Genomic DNA, 20169 nt, shown 5'->3' on the forward strand with positions numbered 1-20169 from the left:
GGAGCCTGCTCCTTTGGCTTTAAAGTTAATTTTTTCTAATCTATGGGTTAAAGCCACATCAAAACTTCCTCCCCAGAAGTCTGTGAAGCAGGAATGCATTTAGCATTGGAGTTTGTGTTGGAGCAAGCATGAAATACAGAGGGACCGATGGCGACATAGATATCTTAGTATCCGCAAATGCCCTCTCCTATGATTCAGGTCTGGTCATTCCTTCCTATTTGCTTATAGCAGGCTAATCCTATTGGCTTGAAGAAAGGAAACAAATACAAGGCAAGGTGAGGGAGGTGTGCGGCCATGTGAGGAGGGAATAGTGGGGCAGGGACAGGCTACACGGACATTGAGGCTTACGAAAAGGGAGAAAGAGCCAGACTGGTCCCCACCATCTATCCATTCTGATGTGAGTGATGGTGGGTAGAAGTGGGAAAATGAGTATGGCAGGATACAAAGATGAGGAGGATAGGCAGACAAGGAAGAAGAAAGAATTAAAAAAATATCCTGGGGCCTGGCACATTGACCTATTGGCTGGAGTCCTTGCCTTTCACGTGCTGGGATCCCATATGGGCGCCAGTTCTAATCCCGGCAGTCCCGCTTCCCATCCAGCTCCCTGCTTGTGGCCTGGGAAAGCAGTCAAGGACAGCCCAAAGCCTTGGGACTCTGCACCTGCATGGGAGACCCAGAAGAGTTCCTGGTTCCTGGCTTCGGACTGGCTCAGCTCCAGCCGTTGCCACTGCTTGGGGAGTGAACCATCAGATGGAAGATCTTCCTCTCTGTCTCTCCTCTTCTCTCTTTATATACATATCTGACTCTGCAATAAAAATAAATAAATCTTTTTAAAAAAATCCTGATGGTCTATATCCAATTGAGGGGAAAGAGCGCTAAGCCCCCCATTTCCCTCAAATAAATCCTGTGGCACCAACACTCCCCACGGTTAACAGCAGCAAAATGTAGTGTTTGGGCATCTGCCTCTGCTAGACCCTGGGGGAAGCCACTGTAGCAGCCAACCAGTCACTTCTGCATTGTGTTCACAGCTCTCCTGTCTGGTGTCTCCCCCAAGTATAACATGAACTTGTCAGAGGCTGCTGTCTCTCTTTCTCAACTGCCACAGATCCTCAGAGAAATCCTGTCCTGGTCTCCAAGTGAACGACACCATTGGCTGAAGTTCCTGAGCTATGGTTTCTCACCCTGCAATTCTACAATCTGTAGGCACTCGCCTGCCATATCTGGGGATAAGCTGCAAAGTTTAAACATGCTCCCTTGGGCAGTGACCTCAATGGCAATGCCGACAGTGGCTATGACTGGAGCTCTTCAGGCAGCAGAAAGCTCGAGTTCCAGCGTATTCTTTGTACTTGATGGAAGCTGAAGGTCAGTGTAGCTATATGGAATGTGAGCAGCCCCACGGGCTCCTTTTTGGGGATTCTCCATCCCTTATACAGAGTGGAAAGGTGGTGTTGGAATAAAAAAAAAAATAAAAAAAAAGGACTTAACCCATGGATCCCTGGATAAGTTTGAGTTGTCCCACCTCAAGGTCCCTGGCTGTCACTGGGAATGGCCTGGGTGTCTGGACCCTCTATGGGACAACCTGGCTGACTCTGCCAATCAAGTGAAGAAGACCCACACAGATTCAGCCAGGGTCTTATGTATGAGAGAAAACTTAGTCGCTGAGTTTACTGCTGAAGAACCCACGAGGAGCCTGGATTACAAACCCTAACTGGGCAGAGGCAGCTCCTCACAGGGGGGCCTGCGGTCTACTGGGAAGTCTGCAGTCTGTGGCAAGCTGGGCCGTGCCACTGGGGCACACGCCTAAGCAGTGAGGGCTCCGGTGCTGGCTGCAGCCGCACTGCAGACGGGCTCTGAGCCTGCAGCGACTGCTCTTGTGTGTGGCTCTGAGTGCCCAAAGCAAGAGGAGCTGTAGCGTCTACCTATTCACACATCAGATGTATTTATGGAGATGTGGGGGTGTTTGGAGAGAGACAGAATTAGGTGCAATCAAAATGCACAGTGCATGTCTCCTTCAGTGAAAAATCAAACGGCTGTAAGTAGTTACAGAGGAAACGGCGAAGTTTAGTTTTGGGGTGTTGGCCACAGGGCAATTCAATCATTTCGATCTCTGTAGTTTCCTGTGCTTTTTTTCTTTCTCCCTTTAGCCTCTTTAATATTATTTTTTGATGGAGGGTAAACACTGATTTGAGAGAGAGGGGAGAGAGATTTTTCATCCACTGGTTCAATCTCCAAATGCCTGCATAGCTATCTTGGGCTGGGCCAAGCCAAAGCCAGGGGCCAGGATTTCGTCTGGTTCTCCTGTGTGGTAGCAGGGACCTGAGTGCTTGGGTCATCTGCTGCTGCCTTTCCAGGTACAGCAGCAGGAAGCTGGATCGCAAGGAAGTTGCTGGGACTTGAATTGGCACTCTGCCATGGGATGTGGAGGCCACAAGCGGATTAACCCACTGTGCCCCATGCTTCTCCCTTATCTCTGGCCAATGCTGGCAGTGGATCTGAAGACTTTCCTGGATGCTCTGCATGCAGATTTGGGAAAGCAATTCGTGGTCTTGGTTTCCATAACCAGAAGGACCTATTCCGAGGGCTCAGAGACCGTGTTCACAAAGCTCAGACAAAGGGTTAAGAGGATGTTTGCTTCTCATGCTGCGCATTTCCAGCTCAGCAGCCTGGGCGTCGGACATCACAGAGCACGTACCTTCCACCAGAGTATTTGTAACAACACTCATTATACTGTTGATTCTGTCCTTCCGCCCATAGGAGGCCAGTTGGTCCATGGAGACTAAAAGAGATCCGGGGCCTTTCTTCTTAATTTCTATCTCAGTGGTAGCCTAAGGAAAAAAGGAGAAAAGAAAAAGCATTTAGAGTGAAGGGAGTCTCACAAAGATAAGGCTGGGCCTCACTGTATCCATTCAGTGAGAGACAGGCTCTCCGTCTGTTCTTCGCCGTGCTTGTTTCACCCTAGTCACTCGGAGTAGATGAGACAAGGTTGGCCCTGGGCAGATCACCCCTGGCAGCAGATAAGACCAAGGTATTCAAGTCTATGCCACTCCACAGCAAGTCCAAGAAGCTGGCTGAGACGTACATGGCTCGGTTAATAAACTGCAGGAACAGAGCGGAAAGACCTGGTCCTGCCCCCTTGGAGGCAGACCAAGTGTTCCTGTCTGATCTCCAGGATGTGTGGCTTGGTTGTCTAGGTGACACAAGAAGTCAAATTTACTTCTCCTTGATGCTGCTTTGAGGGCAAGACTCTGATCCCCTGAACCCTACAACTGCGGCTCACTTTAACAGAATGCCCCTCCTTTGATGCCCCAACTGCATCTAACTGTGAACACCTCCTCCAAGCCAGGAAGGCAGATGGTAAGCATTTGCCAGCCTAATTGTGCCCCTCCACATTTTTTTTTCCTTTTACAAGTTACATTAAATTCCCCTCCCAACTAAAAATGGCAGAAAACATCATTAGCTGGTTATTCAAGAAAAAAAAAATATTTTGTTCCACTCTCCGCCCTGGGCAATACTGGAATAGGCTGATGATGGCAAAGGGCTTCTTCATGTCTGAGTGTTGTCTGAATATTCTATGTTGCATGGAGCTCCCAAGCCAGTTCTGTAGTGACCATGTCCTCCACCGTCCCAGGTCATGAACTTGGAAGAGGACTGATGGTCCCCATCCCTGAGAACAGAGAAGAGACTATTGCAGGAGGCAAGGGGATGGCTACCAGAATGGTGGTAGCTGGAAAGGATTAGCTGTGGAGAGGCACTCCGCAAGGTCTTTCTGTCTTGAACACCTGTCTAGACTTCAAGAGCCATAAAGAAGAAAGTCCCTAGAGGATGACAAGACTCACCAGAAACTTCACAAACACATTGGAGAGTGTGTGCACTGTTCCACTTAGTGGTGGAGCTACAGAAGTAGGAAAAATAGAGGGTAGGGTGGGGAAATATCGTTATGGTCTTAAACTTATAAAGAAATCCATAGGGAGGTGAAGGCTCTTGGCATGCCACAGCCAGCAGGCACAATACGTTGCTTCCCGCTGCCAAGATGCCCGAGAAGGTTGGCTCTGCCGAACGGGCAGAGCCCAAGAGGAGATAGGCCAGGTTGTTGGCTAAACCGGCTCCTGCAAAGGTGGGCGTGAAGCCCAAGAAGGCAGCTGGCAACCAGAAGTAACTAGACAAGAAGGTGCAAGCAAAATGGAAGAGACAAGGAAAGGGAAAACAGGCCGAGGTGGCCAACCAGGAAACTAAAGAAGACTTGCCCGTGGAAAACGGAGACGCTGAAAACAAGGAGAGTCCCGCCTCTGACAGAGCAGAAGAGAAGGAAGCCAAGTCTGATTAATCCCATATACCATGTCTTATCAGTGTTCCCTGTCTCCCTCTTGGTACAACTCAGAGGAATATTTTTATCAACTATTTTGTAAATGCAAGTTTTTTAGTAGCTCTAGAAACATTTTTAAGAAGGAGGAAAGCCCCATCTCATTCCGTGTTTTAAGTGTAAATTTTTTTAAAGATTTATTTATTGGAAAGGCAGATATACAGAGAGGAGGAGAGACAGAGAGAAAGAGATCTTCCATCTGATGGTTCACTCCCCAAGCAGTGGCAATGGCTGGAGCTGCACCAATCCGAAGCCAGAAGCCCGAACTTCTTCTGGGTCTCCCATGCGGGTGCAGGGTCCCAAGGCTTTGGGCCACCGTCGACTGCTTTCCCAGGCCACAAGCAGGGAGCTGGATGGGAAGCGGGGCTGCTGGGATTAGAACTGGCACCCATATGGGATCCCGGTGCATTCAGGGTGAGGACTTTAACTGCTAGGCTATCACGCTGGGCCCGTAAATGCTTTTTTAAAAAAGAGGTGAAATAATTTGCTGGTTGTTTATTTTTTGCTTAGTGGGATGTTGAAGGAGGGGAGGCTCTGCCTGTCTGGGTGTCAGCTTCACATTCCATAGGTGGGTGGTTTTTATGTCCTTCAACACACTGCGTACCAAATGGCAATTCGAAGTCACAACTGTGCACATCTGTCTTGGAAACGTTCAGTTACTTCTCCCGTGTCGCTCAGTGGAGCTGTTTCTTATAGCAAATCACTCCTTGCTGCTCTGCCAGAACCATGGGCACTCTGCAACACCTTGGCCGTGGTGGTCCAGGTTTCCTAATCATTTTGTTAATGTGAAAGACTGAAGACTTGCATATGTTGTGTATGTGATATTCAATCATGAGTGGGTGAGATTCATGTGACAGCCACATTGAAGACACCGGTACTTGGTAGTCAGTACCCTCTTCAGGAAAGGCTGCCTCCAAGTGCAAAGCTGGAAAGTCACTGGGATAACATCAAACATGACAATTCATGGCTTATTAGACTCTCGATACGTATGTTAAGCACTGTATACAAACTAAAATATGTAGGTACTGATTCTGAACAGCAATAAAATCTCAATTGTGAACCAAAAAAAAAAAAAAGAAATACATGACATTTGTTTCCTTTTTATAAATATATGTTAAAAAGAAAATAGGAAAAATAACGATTTCCTTGCAACTCCTGGTTGCGTGACTATATAAACACCTGTATCTGCAAAGAATGACTTGTTAATCATTGTCTCAGAGCAAAAGGTGTATTTCTTTGAGAAGCCACTGTTTGCTATAGTAATAAATCGGATTAGGCTGTTACATCTTTTAAATGACAATTATTCTAAAAGTGAATGCGTAAAAGCTCCCTGACAGACATTTGGGGGCACTGGATTCATTTCTTTTTATTTGAGCTATGTATTTATTGAGCTGTCTGCCCATGAATCTCTGGCCTGTGGCAGGTAATTTTGGTAATCTTGACTTCTCCACACCCAAGATCGTCTGAGAATCAATGAACTCATTGATTCATTAAGGAATATGAAATTGCACATAGTAGGGCTTGGGGACTAAGAATATCTTATTGATTTCTGCACTTGCTGGCTACAACAAAAACGAGGGCTTCAGATTTTAGTAAAATCAAGCTTAAAAAACAAAATTGATTAAAACAGTCTAAAAAATTAGGCCAAAACATTAAATTATCATCAGGCAATTCCTATCTGAAAGTTAAAATAATTTTTAGATTGGATTTTAAAATGTGCATAAAGGGGCTAACATAACAGTATAGCAGATAAAACCACTGTGATGCCAGCATCCTATATGGGTACTGGTTTGTGTCCCAGCTGCTGTACTTCCAATCTAGCTCCCAACGAATAGCATGGAAAAAGCAGTAGAAGATGACCCAAGTGCTTTGACTCCTGACACCCACTTGGGAGACCTGGGTGAAGCTGGTAGCTTAGCTTTGACTTGGCCCAGCTCATGCCGTTGCAACCAGCTAAGGAGTGAATCAATGGATGGCTGATCTTGCTGTCTCTCTGTCTCTTCCTTTCTTTCTGTAACTGACTCTTTTTTTTAAGGTTTATTTTATTTTTATTGGAAAGGCAGATATACAGAGAGGAGGAGAGACAGAGAGGAAGATCTTCCATCTGATGGTTCACTCCCCAAGTGACTGCAACAGCTGGAGCTGAGCCAATCCGAAGCCAGGAGCCCGAACTTCTTCTGGGTCTCCCATGCGGGTGATGTGCTTTGGGCTGTCCTTGACTGCTTTCCCAGGCCACAAGCAGGGAGCTGGATGGGAAGCAGGGAAGCCAGGAATAGAACCGGTGCCCATATGAGATCCCGGTGCATTCAAAGTGAGGACTTTAACTACTATGCTATTGCGCCAAATCCTGTAACTGACTCTCAAATAAATAATGGATAAAGGAATAAATAAATAAATCTTTCAAAATGCACAAAGAGAAAAATTCATTCCAAAGTGAATATTAAAAATTAATAGCTAGTATGGGGCCAGTGCAGTGCCTAGTGAGCTAATCCTCCATCTGTAGCACTGGCATCCCATCCCATATGGGTGCTGATTCATGCTTCCTTTTTTTTTTTTTTAAGATTTATTTACTTTTATTGGAAAGCTGGATATACAGAGTGAAGGAGAGACAGAGAGGTTCACTTCCCAAGTGGCTGCAATAGCCGGAGCTGAGTCAATTTGAAGCCAGGAGCTTCTTCTGGGTCTCCCACTTGGGTGCAGGGTCCCAAGGCTTTGGGCCGTCCTCGACTGGACTGCTTTCCCAGGCCTCAAGCAGGGAGCTGGATGGCAAGTGGAGCAGCCAGGATTAGAACCTGCGCCCATATGGGATCCTGGCGTGTGCAAGGCGAGGACTTTAGTCACTAGGCTACCATGCCGGGCCCCAGCTCTACTTCTGATCCATTTTCTTGCTTATGCACAGTGCAGGATGCCTCAAGTCCTTATGGAGGATGCCTGCACCCAAGTGGGAGACCCAGAGGAAGCTTCCTGCTCCCAGCTTTGGAGCAGGTATGGTCACTGGGGCCATTTGGGGAGGGAAGCAGTGAATGGAAAACCTCTCTCTCTCTCTTTTTTTCTCTGTAAAATTTGCCTTTCAAATAAAAATGAGTAAGTATTTAAAAGAAAAATTAACAGCAATTATAATCTTTGTGTATTAAATTAAATTATAGCAGGAATGTGTGGAGATGACTTCTGCAACATTAAAATGTTACATACAGAACACATCTTAATTTTCTAAAATAAATATAACCAAACAGGAAGAAATGAAAATTCTAAAACTTATATATTACAAGGAACTGTGAGGGATAAAAAGAGAAATTTGGGATGCCATGAGCCTCTGGCATAGGTCCGATTAACTGGCTCCACCCAGAAGTCTTGTGGTAAACAGACGATACGCTGAGAAAAAGCATATTCTTGTGAATTAGAAAACAGACTCTCAAAAACCTGTATCACAAGGGAAATTAGAAAATATTTTAACGAAATAATAATGAAAATGCAATACATTAGGTTTTATGGGAAGCAGTTAAAGAAATGGTTAGAGGAAATTTTATAGCTTTAAAAGCTTACGTTAGAAAATGAGACATCCATGCCAACGCTCTAAGGTTCCACTTTAAGAAACCATAAAAAGAGGGAATTAAACCTTAGATAATTAAGTGGAAAACCAAAGTGAAAGCTGTGAAATAGTGAACTCGGGACAATGAAGTAGTTAAAATGCTTCTTCTTTGAGAAGATTAATGAATTGATTTATCAAGACTGATCAAGAGAAGTATTGTTTTTAAGAATTCAAAAGGGGATATCACTACAAATCCTGAAGATTTTGTTAGCCTACTAGAAGTACATTGTGAATAGCTTTATGCCAACTCATCTAACTTACCAAAATATAATTTATCAAATACAACTTTGATAGCTTACCAGTTATAAAAACTGACAAGAAGGAGGAAAATCCTAGTCCTTATTAATTAAGAAATTCTAATAAAGAAACTATTAAAAAAACCTTTCCAAACCCAGATTTCTAGCAGAAATTTCAGAAATCATACTAATTTGACACAGGTTTTTGCAGAAGACAGGAGAGCAATTCTCAACTTACTTATGTAATACAAAACATTACCAAAAAAAAAAAAAATCCCTCACAAATAGAGATACAAACTCATTAACAAATTATAAGTGAATAGAAACTACTGATAAACACACAGGATGAGCCATGTGGGGAAAGCACAGATAGCTTAACATCAGGGCAGTGTCAATGTTATCGCATCAACAGCATCAGGGAAGGCAGGCATGTGCCTGTGTCTCAGACACAGAGCATTTAACAAAATCCAACACCTCCATACAGCATTTTCTCAGCATATCATCATCAACAGAATATAGCAGCTTCAATCTGACCAAAGGTATGTGTGAAAATCGCCAGCCAGCGCCATAGTTCTTGGCGAAACACTAACCCTTTCTCTGGTGATGCTGGAAGCAGAGAAGGATGTGTTGCCTTCATCACTTCTATTTTACTTGGTGTCTGAAGTCCTAGCTAGTACCACAACACAAAATAAAGACAGTAACTGCTGCTATTCAAAGATTATTATGCATGTGTAAGACTCTATAGAATTAAAAAAAAAAAAAAACCAAACCTGCCAAACCTAACAGAACCAGTGTGCTAAATTATTAAGGTCACAAGATGCAAGGTCAATATACAAATTTTATCAAGGAACACTCAATGAGTAACATTTCAAATGATACCTTATGACGGCATGAAAAATATCAATGTGAGGAATAAATCTTACAAAAGATGCAAGACGTCACTATGAACTCTGCTAAGAGAATCCGAGACATAAGTAAGTGAAGAACTAGACCATGCCCCTTAATTGTGAGATATGAAGATACTCTCTCCAAACTGATCTACAGATTCTGAAAGGAACTGTCAGGACTTGTGAAATTCTAGAGTGGGTGTTGTAGTTCAGTGAGTTAAGCCACTGCTTATAATGCCTGCATTGCGGATGCAAAGTGCTGGTTCGAGTCCCAGCTACTCTGCTCCTGAGTGAGGTCCCTGCTAAACGCATCTTAAGTAGCAGCAGGTGACAATTCAAGTGGTTGGAGGCTCTGCCTCTTCCTGGAACACCTCGATGGAATTCTAGGCTCCGGGCTTCTGCCTAGTACAGCCTTGGTTGTGTTAGGGAGTGAATGACACTTCTCTCACTCTCTCTTTCAAGTAGATGAAAATAAAGGGACACTAGAAAAAGGCCTGGACTAGCAAAAACAACCTCTGATAAGAATATGTAATAATCCTTGAAATACTATTTTTGTCTGGAGAGCTTATACTACGTAATGTAGGGTTATAACGATCAAAGAATTCTTGAACAGAACGCAGAAAGCAGCATCATAAAAGAAAAAATATTGATATGCTGGACTTTACAAAATTAAAAAAAATATGAACTTGATAAATGACTTCAATCAAAAACACAAAAATTTTAGTTGAATAGTACATAGCGGTACTACCCAAGCAAGGATTTCACTCCGAGGGACTGATTCACTAGGAATGAAAACATCTACCTAGAAAGAACTGCACATGAATGGTCACAGCAAGTACTTGCAACTTGGAAAACAACTCAACTGCAACTCAGGAGCAGAATGGCTGTATTTATATAATGAAATAGCAACAAGGAACAACACATGTGCATACATATGAATGTGTGTACATAAATCTTGTGGAATGAAAGAAGTTAAACGAAACACACACACATGCACACACATGAGTATGTGAGTCCACACATATGACAGAAAACTAGTCCATGTAGTACAAGTGCGAAGTGGCTGCCTGGGGCACTGGCATGTGGCACAGTCATTGAGTCACTGCTCGAGATGCCTGCCTCCCTGCTGTGGGATGCCTGGCTCAAGTCCTAGCTCTGCCTCTGAGTCCTGCTTCTTGCTCATGTGCATCTCGGGAGGCAGCAGGTGACGGCTCACTTGCTTGGGTTCCTGCCAAGACTTGGATGGGGTTCAGGGCTCCTGGTTCAGTTTGGCTCAGCCCTGGACATTGTAAGCATTTGGGGAATAAACTAGTAGATGGAAGAGATTTCTTAGTTTGCCTCACTCTCTCTGCCTTTTCAAATAAAATGAAAAAACAAATTTCCAACAAGTCAAACAAACACTGGCGACAGACAGTAGAGGGGATTGGCTAGGAAAGGGTAATGGGGTTCCTTTTGCAAGAGTCTTGTGGCAAGAAGAGGTTGAGGGGAAAATCATTTACTGGTCAGAGAGACCCTTCTGCATCTCTGTTAAAATAATTTTATCCTTATTGGAAAGGCAGATCAAACTTACAGCAAGAAAGATCTTCTATCCACTGGCTCACTCTCTAAATGGACCCACTTGAGCTGATTCAAAATCAGGAACCAGGAGCTTCTTCTATGTCTCCCATGCAGGCGCAGGGTCCCATTTATGCCAAGGGAGTTAGCCATCTGTACTGCATTTTGATAGAGACTTGTAGGATATGAGGCTGTTGGCACGGGGAAGCACCACATGAGCCCACTAGAAGTTGGATGCCCTATGTTATTGGTTGGGAATGCTTTCTCCAGCCAACCTCGACCCATGTTAGAGATGGGGACAAAAACCAGGGAAGCAGCATTCTTCCTGTCCCTTTGGCTTCTTGGCTTCCTGGACTGTTGGGAGAGACAGCAATCTGACTCCCTGCAGGTGGGACTCACCACAGGTAGGCCTCTTGGTTTGTTCGCTGGAGATAAAGTTCTGGATTCTTGCGCAGGTAGAGGCACAAAGATCAACTCTGTATATAGTGTGGCCATTTTCACTGGTAGAAGCAACATCTTGGTACTCATCAAGTCCAACTGATTAACGAAGAGACTGAAAAAACATACTTACTGCTGTGAATGAACCAGATGCTGTAATGCTAAACAGCCCTCTGAAGTGTTTAACACTAGCAGTGGGGACAGCACAGTTTCCTGAGAAAAATCTACCTGTGTGAGGAACAAGGAATACCAAGAGGGTTGGGAGATTCCTGCAAGTCCCTCTTCCCAGGGTGAGGCTGGAAAGCTGGGATTGAAAGGTCATCCTTCCTGCTTCCCTCCTTCTTCTTTTGAAGAAAAAAAAAATGAGGCAAAATGCATGCAACATAAAGCTCATCATTTTAGCCATTTAAAATTGACAATTCAATTTTAGCATAGTCACAATCTTGTGTAACTGTCACCATGACCTCTTTCCAGAACATTGCCATCTAAGGCTGCTGTCATTAGCCACCACCAATTCCTGTTGCTTTGCAGCTACTTGCAAGCAAGATCCTCTGTCTTTACAGATTTGCTCTGTCTGGACACTGCCTACCACAGAATCTACCGGGTGCGGCCTTTGGGCTGGCTCTTTTCACAGTACATGCTCAGTGTTTGTGCGTTTTATAGCTTGTATCTGCGCTTTATTTCTTTTGATGGCTGAATGGTAGTCCACCGCTGAGGTGTAATCAGCTGTTCATTCGCCCCCTTTATGAATGGACATTTGGGTTGGTTCTAGCTTTTGGTTACTGTGAATAATGCCTTTATGAATATTCACGGGCATGTTTTGTGTGAAGCTGGGTTTTCAGCTCTTGCAGGGTAGAGCTGCTGGGTCAGACGGTAATTCTGGGTGCAGGAACTGGAGACAGGTTTTCAAAGCACTGGTACCATCTCACCTTCTGAACAACGATGCTATTACTTTGGAACAGGGATTTGTCCAACTATTGCCTACAGAGGCGAATGTGGGGTAAACTTTCATAAGCTGACAGCTACTTTGTAGCCAGCATCCATTTAGGATTCTGTTTAAGATCCTGGAAAGGCTCAGGTGCCCAGATTCCCCCATCTGGGAGTGGGCAGAGGGCTGCTTCTTTCCAAAAACATCGAGGCCAAGAGGCTCAGAGCAAAGATCACTACCACCTGTTCCTTCTTCGCCCTACTGCCTCAGGGTTTTGCGGTTTTGCTTGGTGAAATTGTTTGTTTAAAATTTGTGTGGAGCCTTTGAAGAGGTAGGAGAGAACAAATAATCTTTTAATGTCAAGAGTCTGGGCCATTTTTAAAATTCAGTCCGTAAGGTGCCTGGAAGCAAGGCTGTCAGTAACAGAGGCAGCCCCTGAGCACCTTCAGGAAACTTCTTCAAAGCTAAGCCTCTCGGTGGCGCAAGTGGTTAAAGGTCCTCGCCTTGCACGCCCGGGATCCCATATGGGCGCCGGTTCTAATCCCGGCAGCCCTGCTTCCCTTCCAGCTCCCTGCCTGTGGCCTGGGAAAGCAGTCGAGGACGGCCCAAAGCTTTGGGACCCTGCACCCACGTGGGAGACCCGGAAGAGGCTCCTGGCTTTGGATCGGCATAGTATCGGCCCGTTGCGCTCACTTGGGGAGTGAATCATCGGACGGAAGATCTTCCTCTCTGTTTCTCCTCTCTGTAATATCCGCCTTTCCAATAAAAAAATAATAAAAATAAATCTTTAAAAAAAAAAAAAAAAGCTAAGCCTCTCACAAGCTCCTTCCATTTCCCACTCAAATGTAAAGGCCGAGAGAGTATTCAGCCACCGACTTCCCGCCTCGTCATCAGCAGCTGCCCTTCTCAAACAGATGGAAGCAAAACTGCCCACGTTTCGACGTGGATCACCCGGGAGGCTCGACTGCCTGGAGATCCCAAACTGCTTTTATGTGACTGAAATGTATTTGCACGGCATCTTAGAACCTAGCCGGTCACCACTGCCTTACTCCAGGCTTTCTCAAATATTTGTCCTTTCCTATTATAAAGGAATTGATGCCTCGCCCTGTCCAAGTGAAGTGACTCTCTGGCAATCCCACTGTCTGCTTAGAAGGAAAGAGGCCACAGAACAAAAAGGAGAGGGAGAGGGAAGACCTCGGCTTTCTGAGCACCAAGAACAGGCCAGGCAACGTGCTTCTTCTTTCTTACTTGTTGCTTTTTTTTTTTTTTATCTTTTTAATCTTTATGATAGGTCACCAAAGGTCCTTTTGACATTTTCTTAAAAAAAAAAAAAAAAAGAAAATGCTTGAAGATGTTATTATTTTCTCAAGACCACATGAATATTAAACTTGGCCTTAGAATTGGTAGGGGTCAGATCTCTCTTATCTGAAATATCTGGAACCAGAAGTGTTGTAGATTTTGAGTCCTGGAGTATTTGCATGTATATAATGAGATTATCTTGGCTAGCTAAGTGTATGAGTCTATATTACAGACACCATCCTTAGAGCACCTGTGTTTTGACATGGAAAGTCAAATACAGAATTTCCCAGTTGTGGTGTCACAAAAGCAATAAAAAAGTTTGGATTTTGGAGCATTTCGGATTTCGGTTCTTTGTACAGCTCATGCGTAAAGCTCTGGAATTAGAGGCCAGGAGTCACGTCCCAGCTCTGCTGCTTACTGTGCATCACTGGACAAGTTACTGATTCCTCCTCACAGCCTTGGTTTCCTGTAAATGCAGGCAGTGGCCCTGCCTGGCTCACATGTGGGAGCTGTAAGAACTAGATGAGATAATGCTTGTGCTTCTGTAAGCTACCACACTATGGTCTCTGAGATCTGGGAGCTTCGGTTTCCAAGGGCGCCTGCTCCCTTGCCAAGTGAAGAGCCACAATTCTCATCCGTTTCCCTTGCTCAGACATGGAGAGGCTTAGGGAAAAATCCCTTTGCTTTCTGCAAACATGAAAATTCCCAAATGATGAGCAAAATCAACACTCCTCAATCACTGTTGAATAACTAATCAGAGTGTGACAATTTTGATGAAACTCTAATGGAACAATGTCTTTCCTTTAATGGCAGAGCTATACTGCCCAGTGCGAATCTGAAGAAAGAATGCAGTGTGGCCCAAGTGTGAACATGCATTATTTAATTAATGTATTTGAGCAACGGATTAACCCATTTGTGATGCCAGCATTCCATGTCAGAGTATAGGTTTGAGTCCTGCCTACTCTGTTTTTGTTCCAGCTCCCTGCTAATGGCCTGGGGAGGCAGTGGGAAATGGCCCTAGTTGTTTGGGTCCCTGCTACCCACATAGGAGACCTGGATGGAGTTCTTGTCTCCTGGCCTCAGCATGACCCAGACCTAGCTGCTGCAGCCTTCTAGGGGTTGAACCAGTGAATGGAAGATTTCTCTCAGTCTCTCCCTCTTTCTCTCTTATTTTGATTTTCAGTCAAGTAGATAGCATTTTATTTGATTTGATCTGATGGGTAAATTTAAAGAACAAGGGAGAGACAGAGAACTTTCTCATCCAGTAGTTCACTTCCCAGAGGGTTATAATAGCTAGGGCTATGCTAGACTGAAGCCAGGAGCCTCTTCTCAGTCTCCTGCATGTTAACAGGGGCCTAAGCACTTGAGCCATCCTGCACTGCTTTACCAGGCACATCAGCATGCAGCTGGCTCAGAAGTGGAGCAGCCAGGACTCGACCCAGGGCCCATATGGGATGCTGGCATCTCAGGTAGTGGCGTCACCCGGTACCTCACAATACCAACCCCCTTGATAAATCTTTAAAAAATAGAACATACACCTCTGTAGGGCTGTAACTGTCACTGGTGATCAGGAGACGGAGGGCTGAGGGTGGGCTAGGCTGGCTAAGGCAGCAGCATCATGTGTGCAGGCACATGTGTGCAGGTCTAGGGGAAGACCAGGTTAAGCTAAGCCGCAGCACCCAAGATGTGCAGGAGAGCCAGCTGAGATGAGGGCTAAGTAGCACAGGCTGTCACACACGAAAATCAGGGATGGAGACAGGCCTAGCGGAAGTTATTGGGGGTCACCTCGACTACGCCATGGCATCTGCTGGTGTCTGTGACGACTGGACCTGTGGTTGGATTAGGCTGCAGCACCCATCAGTTCACATTAGATGGGGATGGGTGTTGAACTGGATCAGGCAGCTGTTTTCACTGGTGTGTGATGGACTGATCCTGACCCTGCACTAGCTGGCACACACGAGTCAAGTCTGAGGATACCCCAGGCAAGGTTTCTTGGGAGACTCCCCAGCTAGATCACTGGGCTCAAACCATGGCTACATGGAAAATCACAAGATATGTGGTCTGTGAGTACATGTGTTGGGATTGTTGATGCTGTGCAGTGGAAAGCATGCATAGATGCCCATGGGAGACATGACAGCCAGCTCATCTAGGCTAGCTAAGGATGTCAAGTGCCTTATCAGGGGACAGAAATCAGAACAGGTTGGACCATTCTCTCCTGACCAAGCTTTGCAATATGGTTCTGGGCCTGGGGCTTCACTAAGATAGAGCTGGTCAACCAACAGACCTTGGAAAGATTTTCTCAACCCTGGTGCAATGAAGCCAACAACATCTCAGAACTATCAAAACCACTCAAGTAACACCCTTGGAACACTGTTCCCAACAGTGGGGTCTCTAAGGTGTCATCAAACAATTATTCCAAATCCCTGGGTGCTGATGTAGTTTAACAGCAAAGAATGGACCCCTCCCTTTACCCCATGAGGGCACAGGAAAAAAATAAACTGAAACATTTATCCCACCCATTTCCTCCTTACCTCCATACCCTATCCACCCTAATCAGAGACCCACACTGGCATTCATTCCTCTCAACTACATGAACAATACTGAAAATATAAATACAAATCAAAAGAACAGAAACAAAATTGAACAATAAAAGATTTGCAACCTATGGGATAATTATCTCAAATAAATAAAGAATGCCTACAAATCAACCTTCCAACAAAAACAAACCAGTTAAAAATGATCAGAGACGAGTTACAGACAAGAATCACTAAGAATGCGTCGCTTTGTGATTGTAAAAACTGAAGAATATTGGTAAGGCTATAGAAAGGTGGATATCTAATGTACTTCCGCTGTGGTTACAGATTATAGCCACTTTTTTTGAGAATACAGAAATGGAAACTGCCTATTCACGTTAACCCAGTAATTCCTCTGCTTGAACTGTATATAAAAAACTCTACATAAAGATGCTCATGATAGAATTGTTTATAAATGGACAAAGTGGCCTGAGAGCTCACTGGTAAACTCACGTGTAGGTCAGCCGTGCTACAAAACATCATGAAAACGTTCAAAGAATGAAATAGGTTTCTTTGTTCAAGATGGCGAAGAAGCAATGCAGTCTATTTTGATATTGCTGCGAGATCGGCAGTTAACCTCTCCTGAACTGCATCTTCAAATCTTCGCGTGCTACAATAACATCAGGTGCAGGTGTCATGGCACAGCAATTATGCCACTGCTTAAGACACTCGCATCCCTTACTGGAGCGAGTCCTGGCTTCTCTGCCTCCAGTTTGGTTTCCTGGCAGACTGTGCAGTCTGTGAGGCAGTAGAGAGTGGTTCAAGTACTTGGCTCCCTGTCACCTTTGTAGAAAATCCCAGTGACCCAGACTAGTTGTAGACATTTCAGGAGTGAACCAGTGGAAGGAAGTTGGATCTCTTTCACCCCCTCTCTGTCTTGCTCTGCCTTTGGAATAAACAAATAAAAATATGAAAGTGTAAATAAAAGTGTTCTGAAGGAGATGACACTTCTCACTATCCATGGGAGCAATATTTAGATGGTCACTAGGAAAGACTCTGGTGAAAGCACCATTTCCATTAAGCTACTAAATCTACAGGACAGGGTGCTTACAGAAGGAGGTGAAGCATGGTATATAACGTGCATGACACAGGACACAATACACAGCAGCTACACTAATTATGCCTATCTACTTGCCAAATGGCGGAAAGAGCAGAAGAAATCTAATGGAGAAAAGAACTCATCAAGAATTCTTTCTCTCAACTCATGTAGTGTTAACCTTCAGTCGGTCCTTTATTGTTCTGTGTAATGTGTCTTTCTAAATATACATCAGAGCAACCTGACCGCACGCACCTGCTCTGTCTGGCCTGCGAGGGTAACTCCTCCAACTATCTTTAATGCCAGCAACTAGCCACAATGGCCCTGTTTTCCTGGTGGCCAAGCGCTTGGAAATGATACATCCTCACCTGTTGCATCTTCCTGCTGCTCAGGGATTCCTTGGTTTTGTCACTGTCTTCACTGGTGGCCACTGCAGAGTCCCCTCCTGGGTGCCTCCTGGGGATAGGTAGGCAGGCCTCTCCCATGTCCAGAGGCAGGGTTCTGGCAGGCTTCTAGGTAGCAGTGTGAAAAGCCCAACATGGCACCATTGAGTCTCCAACTCTCTGCCCGCCTGGTATGAGAGCAGTCACCAGAAACAAACTGCCAAATCCTGAGTACAGGCCTCAAGCTGGAGGGCAAGCTTCTGCTGCCTGGATGTTCTCACTACTGCCATCCCTTCAAGGGAGAAAAAAAGTCAATTGTGTGACTTGGCTAAAAACCACTGGGACACCAAAATCCAGCTTGGTTCTCAGCTGCCCTTGCTATGTCCTGGCTGTGTTGCTCATGCTGACCTGTGGCTCCCGCTCCACGAATCCCAGAGCCCGACTCGGCAGAGAACATGCAGCCTGAGACCATCCAGGCCTGCAGAGGTCTTGGCCACATCTTCAGGTGGGCAGCACAAGCACTGCCCACCCATTTCCTAATTGATTAAGAGACCACCAATGGGGAACATCTTACCTGTAGGTTCCCACCCAACAAGGAGGGGTCAAGGAATGCTTAAAATCCCAAGACCCTTCCTCAAACCTTTGGTGTCTCTCTCTCCCTCCCCTTTCGAGAGGCACCCCACCTCCTGGCTTTCTCTCAGGAGGTGCTTTCCCCTTCCCTCTCCCTTCCCTGCTCACCTGGTCCCTTCGCAAATAAACTTTCTATCTGCAATAGATTCCTGGCTTTTATTTCTATAATAAGCGGAGGAAAGAACCCATTGGACTTTTCTGGTGGACTTTTCATTGTGGACTTTTCCACAATGGTTCCTTAGACTCAGAACTGGTGAAATGTCCTATGTTTGTTAGATACACAGAGAACAACATGTCACCTTCACTTTGGCCAGCTCTGGTTTTTCGGGAGCTCTGGAGCCATCATTGTGATTGGCCAGAAGAGCAATCCCCAGGTTTAACACTCACAGGAGACGGAAGACTGTGGTTTCCGAAGGGCCTACGACATGGGCAGTCACCCAAGAGGTTGAAGGCTTAAGGGAACACGGATCTCCAGAACTTGATGCACATTTCAAAGATGGGAAATAATCACGAATAGCCACTGGGTCAGCCGCACAGGGTTTCCACGCAGAACGCAAGTAAAAGTAACACGCAGCTTGTGAAAAGCCACGTGCAGAGGAAAGGAGAAAGAATTGGCTTTTAAATAAAAGAGCGGGACAAGAGGGAACCATCTCAGACACACTCCAACTGCTCCTGGATTGTAGTCTGTGCAAGTTGGCCCACAGCTGCCCTAGGATGTTAAAAACAGATCATTCTGGAACATTCCCTCCATGGCTGTCGGGTTGGCCTGCATGCACACACCATGCTGACTTGGGGGGCCTGGCTGGTTCCATGCTGTTACAGGGCACTGACGTGTTAAACACATACCACCATGCTGCCTCCAGGGCGCCCACTGCTCAGGAAGGGCTGGCCAGTTACGGGATGGGAGTTAGGGAAGGATGAGGGGTTGTTGAGGTTGGTCAGAGTTGAAAGCTCAGAAGAAGAGAGGTACAAACAGCTTAGAATTTAAAGGACTGTTCAGAGGGAGATGGCTTTCCCCCCAAGAAGGGGATGACTACGCAAACCCCTAGGCCAGTGATTCTGCAGCAGCTCTGGAATCTGGCATTGGCTTATATTTGAAATTCACCTTGTGCTTCACTTTCCCCTCCTCCCCCATGCACCATGTGCTCTTGCCCCAGCCTCCCACTTCTCCTCCTCTGGCTTCCTCTCATGCCCCTAGAAGGGCTGGGTCCAGTTGCCTTTGGTCTCCATCCCCTCCATCTGCCTGCCACCCCTTCCCCCACTCCCCACCAACCTCTTGCATGAACCCTGCCTCTTTGGAAAAAAAGAAAAATTCACACCTCATTCTTGCAGAGGGGACTTAGGAAAGTATGCAAAAAAAAAATTTGTTGTTGTTACACAGAAAAATGTAAGATCTTTAAGTTCCAAGCTGTCTCCCTGGAAGGAAAGAGGATGTGGAGGGCTGGGAGGTAGGGAGGAAAAGAGAAGCAATGGCAGGTCCAAACTGGCTCAGACTCGGTCATTGGTTGTGGCAAGGTAGCCAGCACGTGGCATTCTCACTGGCCTGGGGCAGTCAAGCGGGTTGGAGTGCCGGGGAGATGGGTGGACAGATTTCCAACGGGAGAAAAGAGGTGAGGTGCAAAGGGGACAGATGGGGGAAGGGTGGGGAAAAGAGTCAGAAACCAGGCAAGGAGAAGAAGAAAACAAGGTGTGTGGGGTGGGTGGGGCTGAAGACCCAGACACATCAACCAGGGTGGGCCCGAGAGATGAGCGGGCAGGGGCAAAGGGCGCGGGGACGGCAAGGCCGCCATGCCTGGCCTGCGTCTGTTTGTGTACTTCCTTACACTGTCATCGGTAGCTGCCTTATCTATTTTCACCTCTGGCAGGAGCCGGCCGCCGAGGTGGGAGCCGGGGCCACCGATGAGGGACACCACTCCATTGCAATCCACCGTGCTGTTGCGTTTGATGCTGCGCCGCAGGCTGGGGAAGATGCGAGACGAGCGGCTGCCCTGGCTGTATCCGCTGTATCCACTGTAGCTGCTGCGGCGCTCACGTGCCCGAATCGGGATGAAGAGTGAGTCCCGCCGGCCTTCGCTTTCCTCCACTGTACTGTGCTCGTCATCTGCGAACTCGTTCTCGGAGCCAGGGTCTCGGAAGCGCCCGGGACCACGGAAGCTGAAGATGCTGCTTTTGCTATTGTGGCGGGAGAGGAAGGGCGAGCCTGGGATGCTGAGCAGTGACTGCGGAGGGCAGAAGAGAGAGACAGAGAGGGAGAAG

At 46.0% G+C, this 20169-nt stretch overlaps 1 protein-coding gene and 1 pseudogene across 5 annotated transcripts in view; one reads left to right on the top strand and one right to left on the bottom strand.

Moving 5' to 3' along the window:
- LOC121167221 (sodium channel protein type 8 subunit alpha-like) overlaps positions 1 to 20169 on the bottom strand; it is a 108332-nt gene that overhangs the window by 40379 nt on the left and 47784 nt on the right. For 4 of the 5 annotated variants that reach the window (XM_040996623.1, XM_040996620.1, XM_040996624.1 and 1 more), the window contains exons 11-12: positions 19770 to 20132; positions 2693 to 2825 (exon numbers count right to left, since the gene is read on the bottom strand). In XM_040996623.1, coding sequence (XP_040852557.1) covers positions 2693 to 2825; positions 19770 to 20132 — 496 coding nt within the window. Of the gene's footprint in view, positions 1 to 2692; positions 2826 to 19736; positions 20133 to 20169 lie in introns of all 5 variants that reach the window. The other variant, XM_040996621.1, reaches the window with a different exon arrangement.
- On the top strand, positions 4031 to 4324 carry LOC121167222 (annotated as a pseudogene).

Source organism: Ochotona curzoniae, unplaced genomic scaffold (genome assembly GCF_017591425.1).
Source record: "Ochotona curzoniae isolate NIBS_2020 unplaced genomic scaffold, NIBS_Ocur_1.0 patch35, whole genome shotgun sequence".
Taxonomy (NCBI): domain Eukaryota; kingdom Metazoa; phylum Chordata; class Mammalia; order Lagomorpha; family Ochotonidae; genus Ochotona; species Ochotona curzoniae.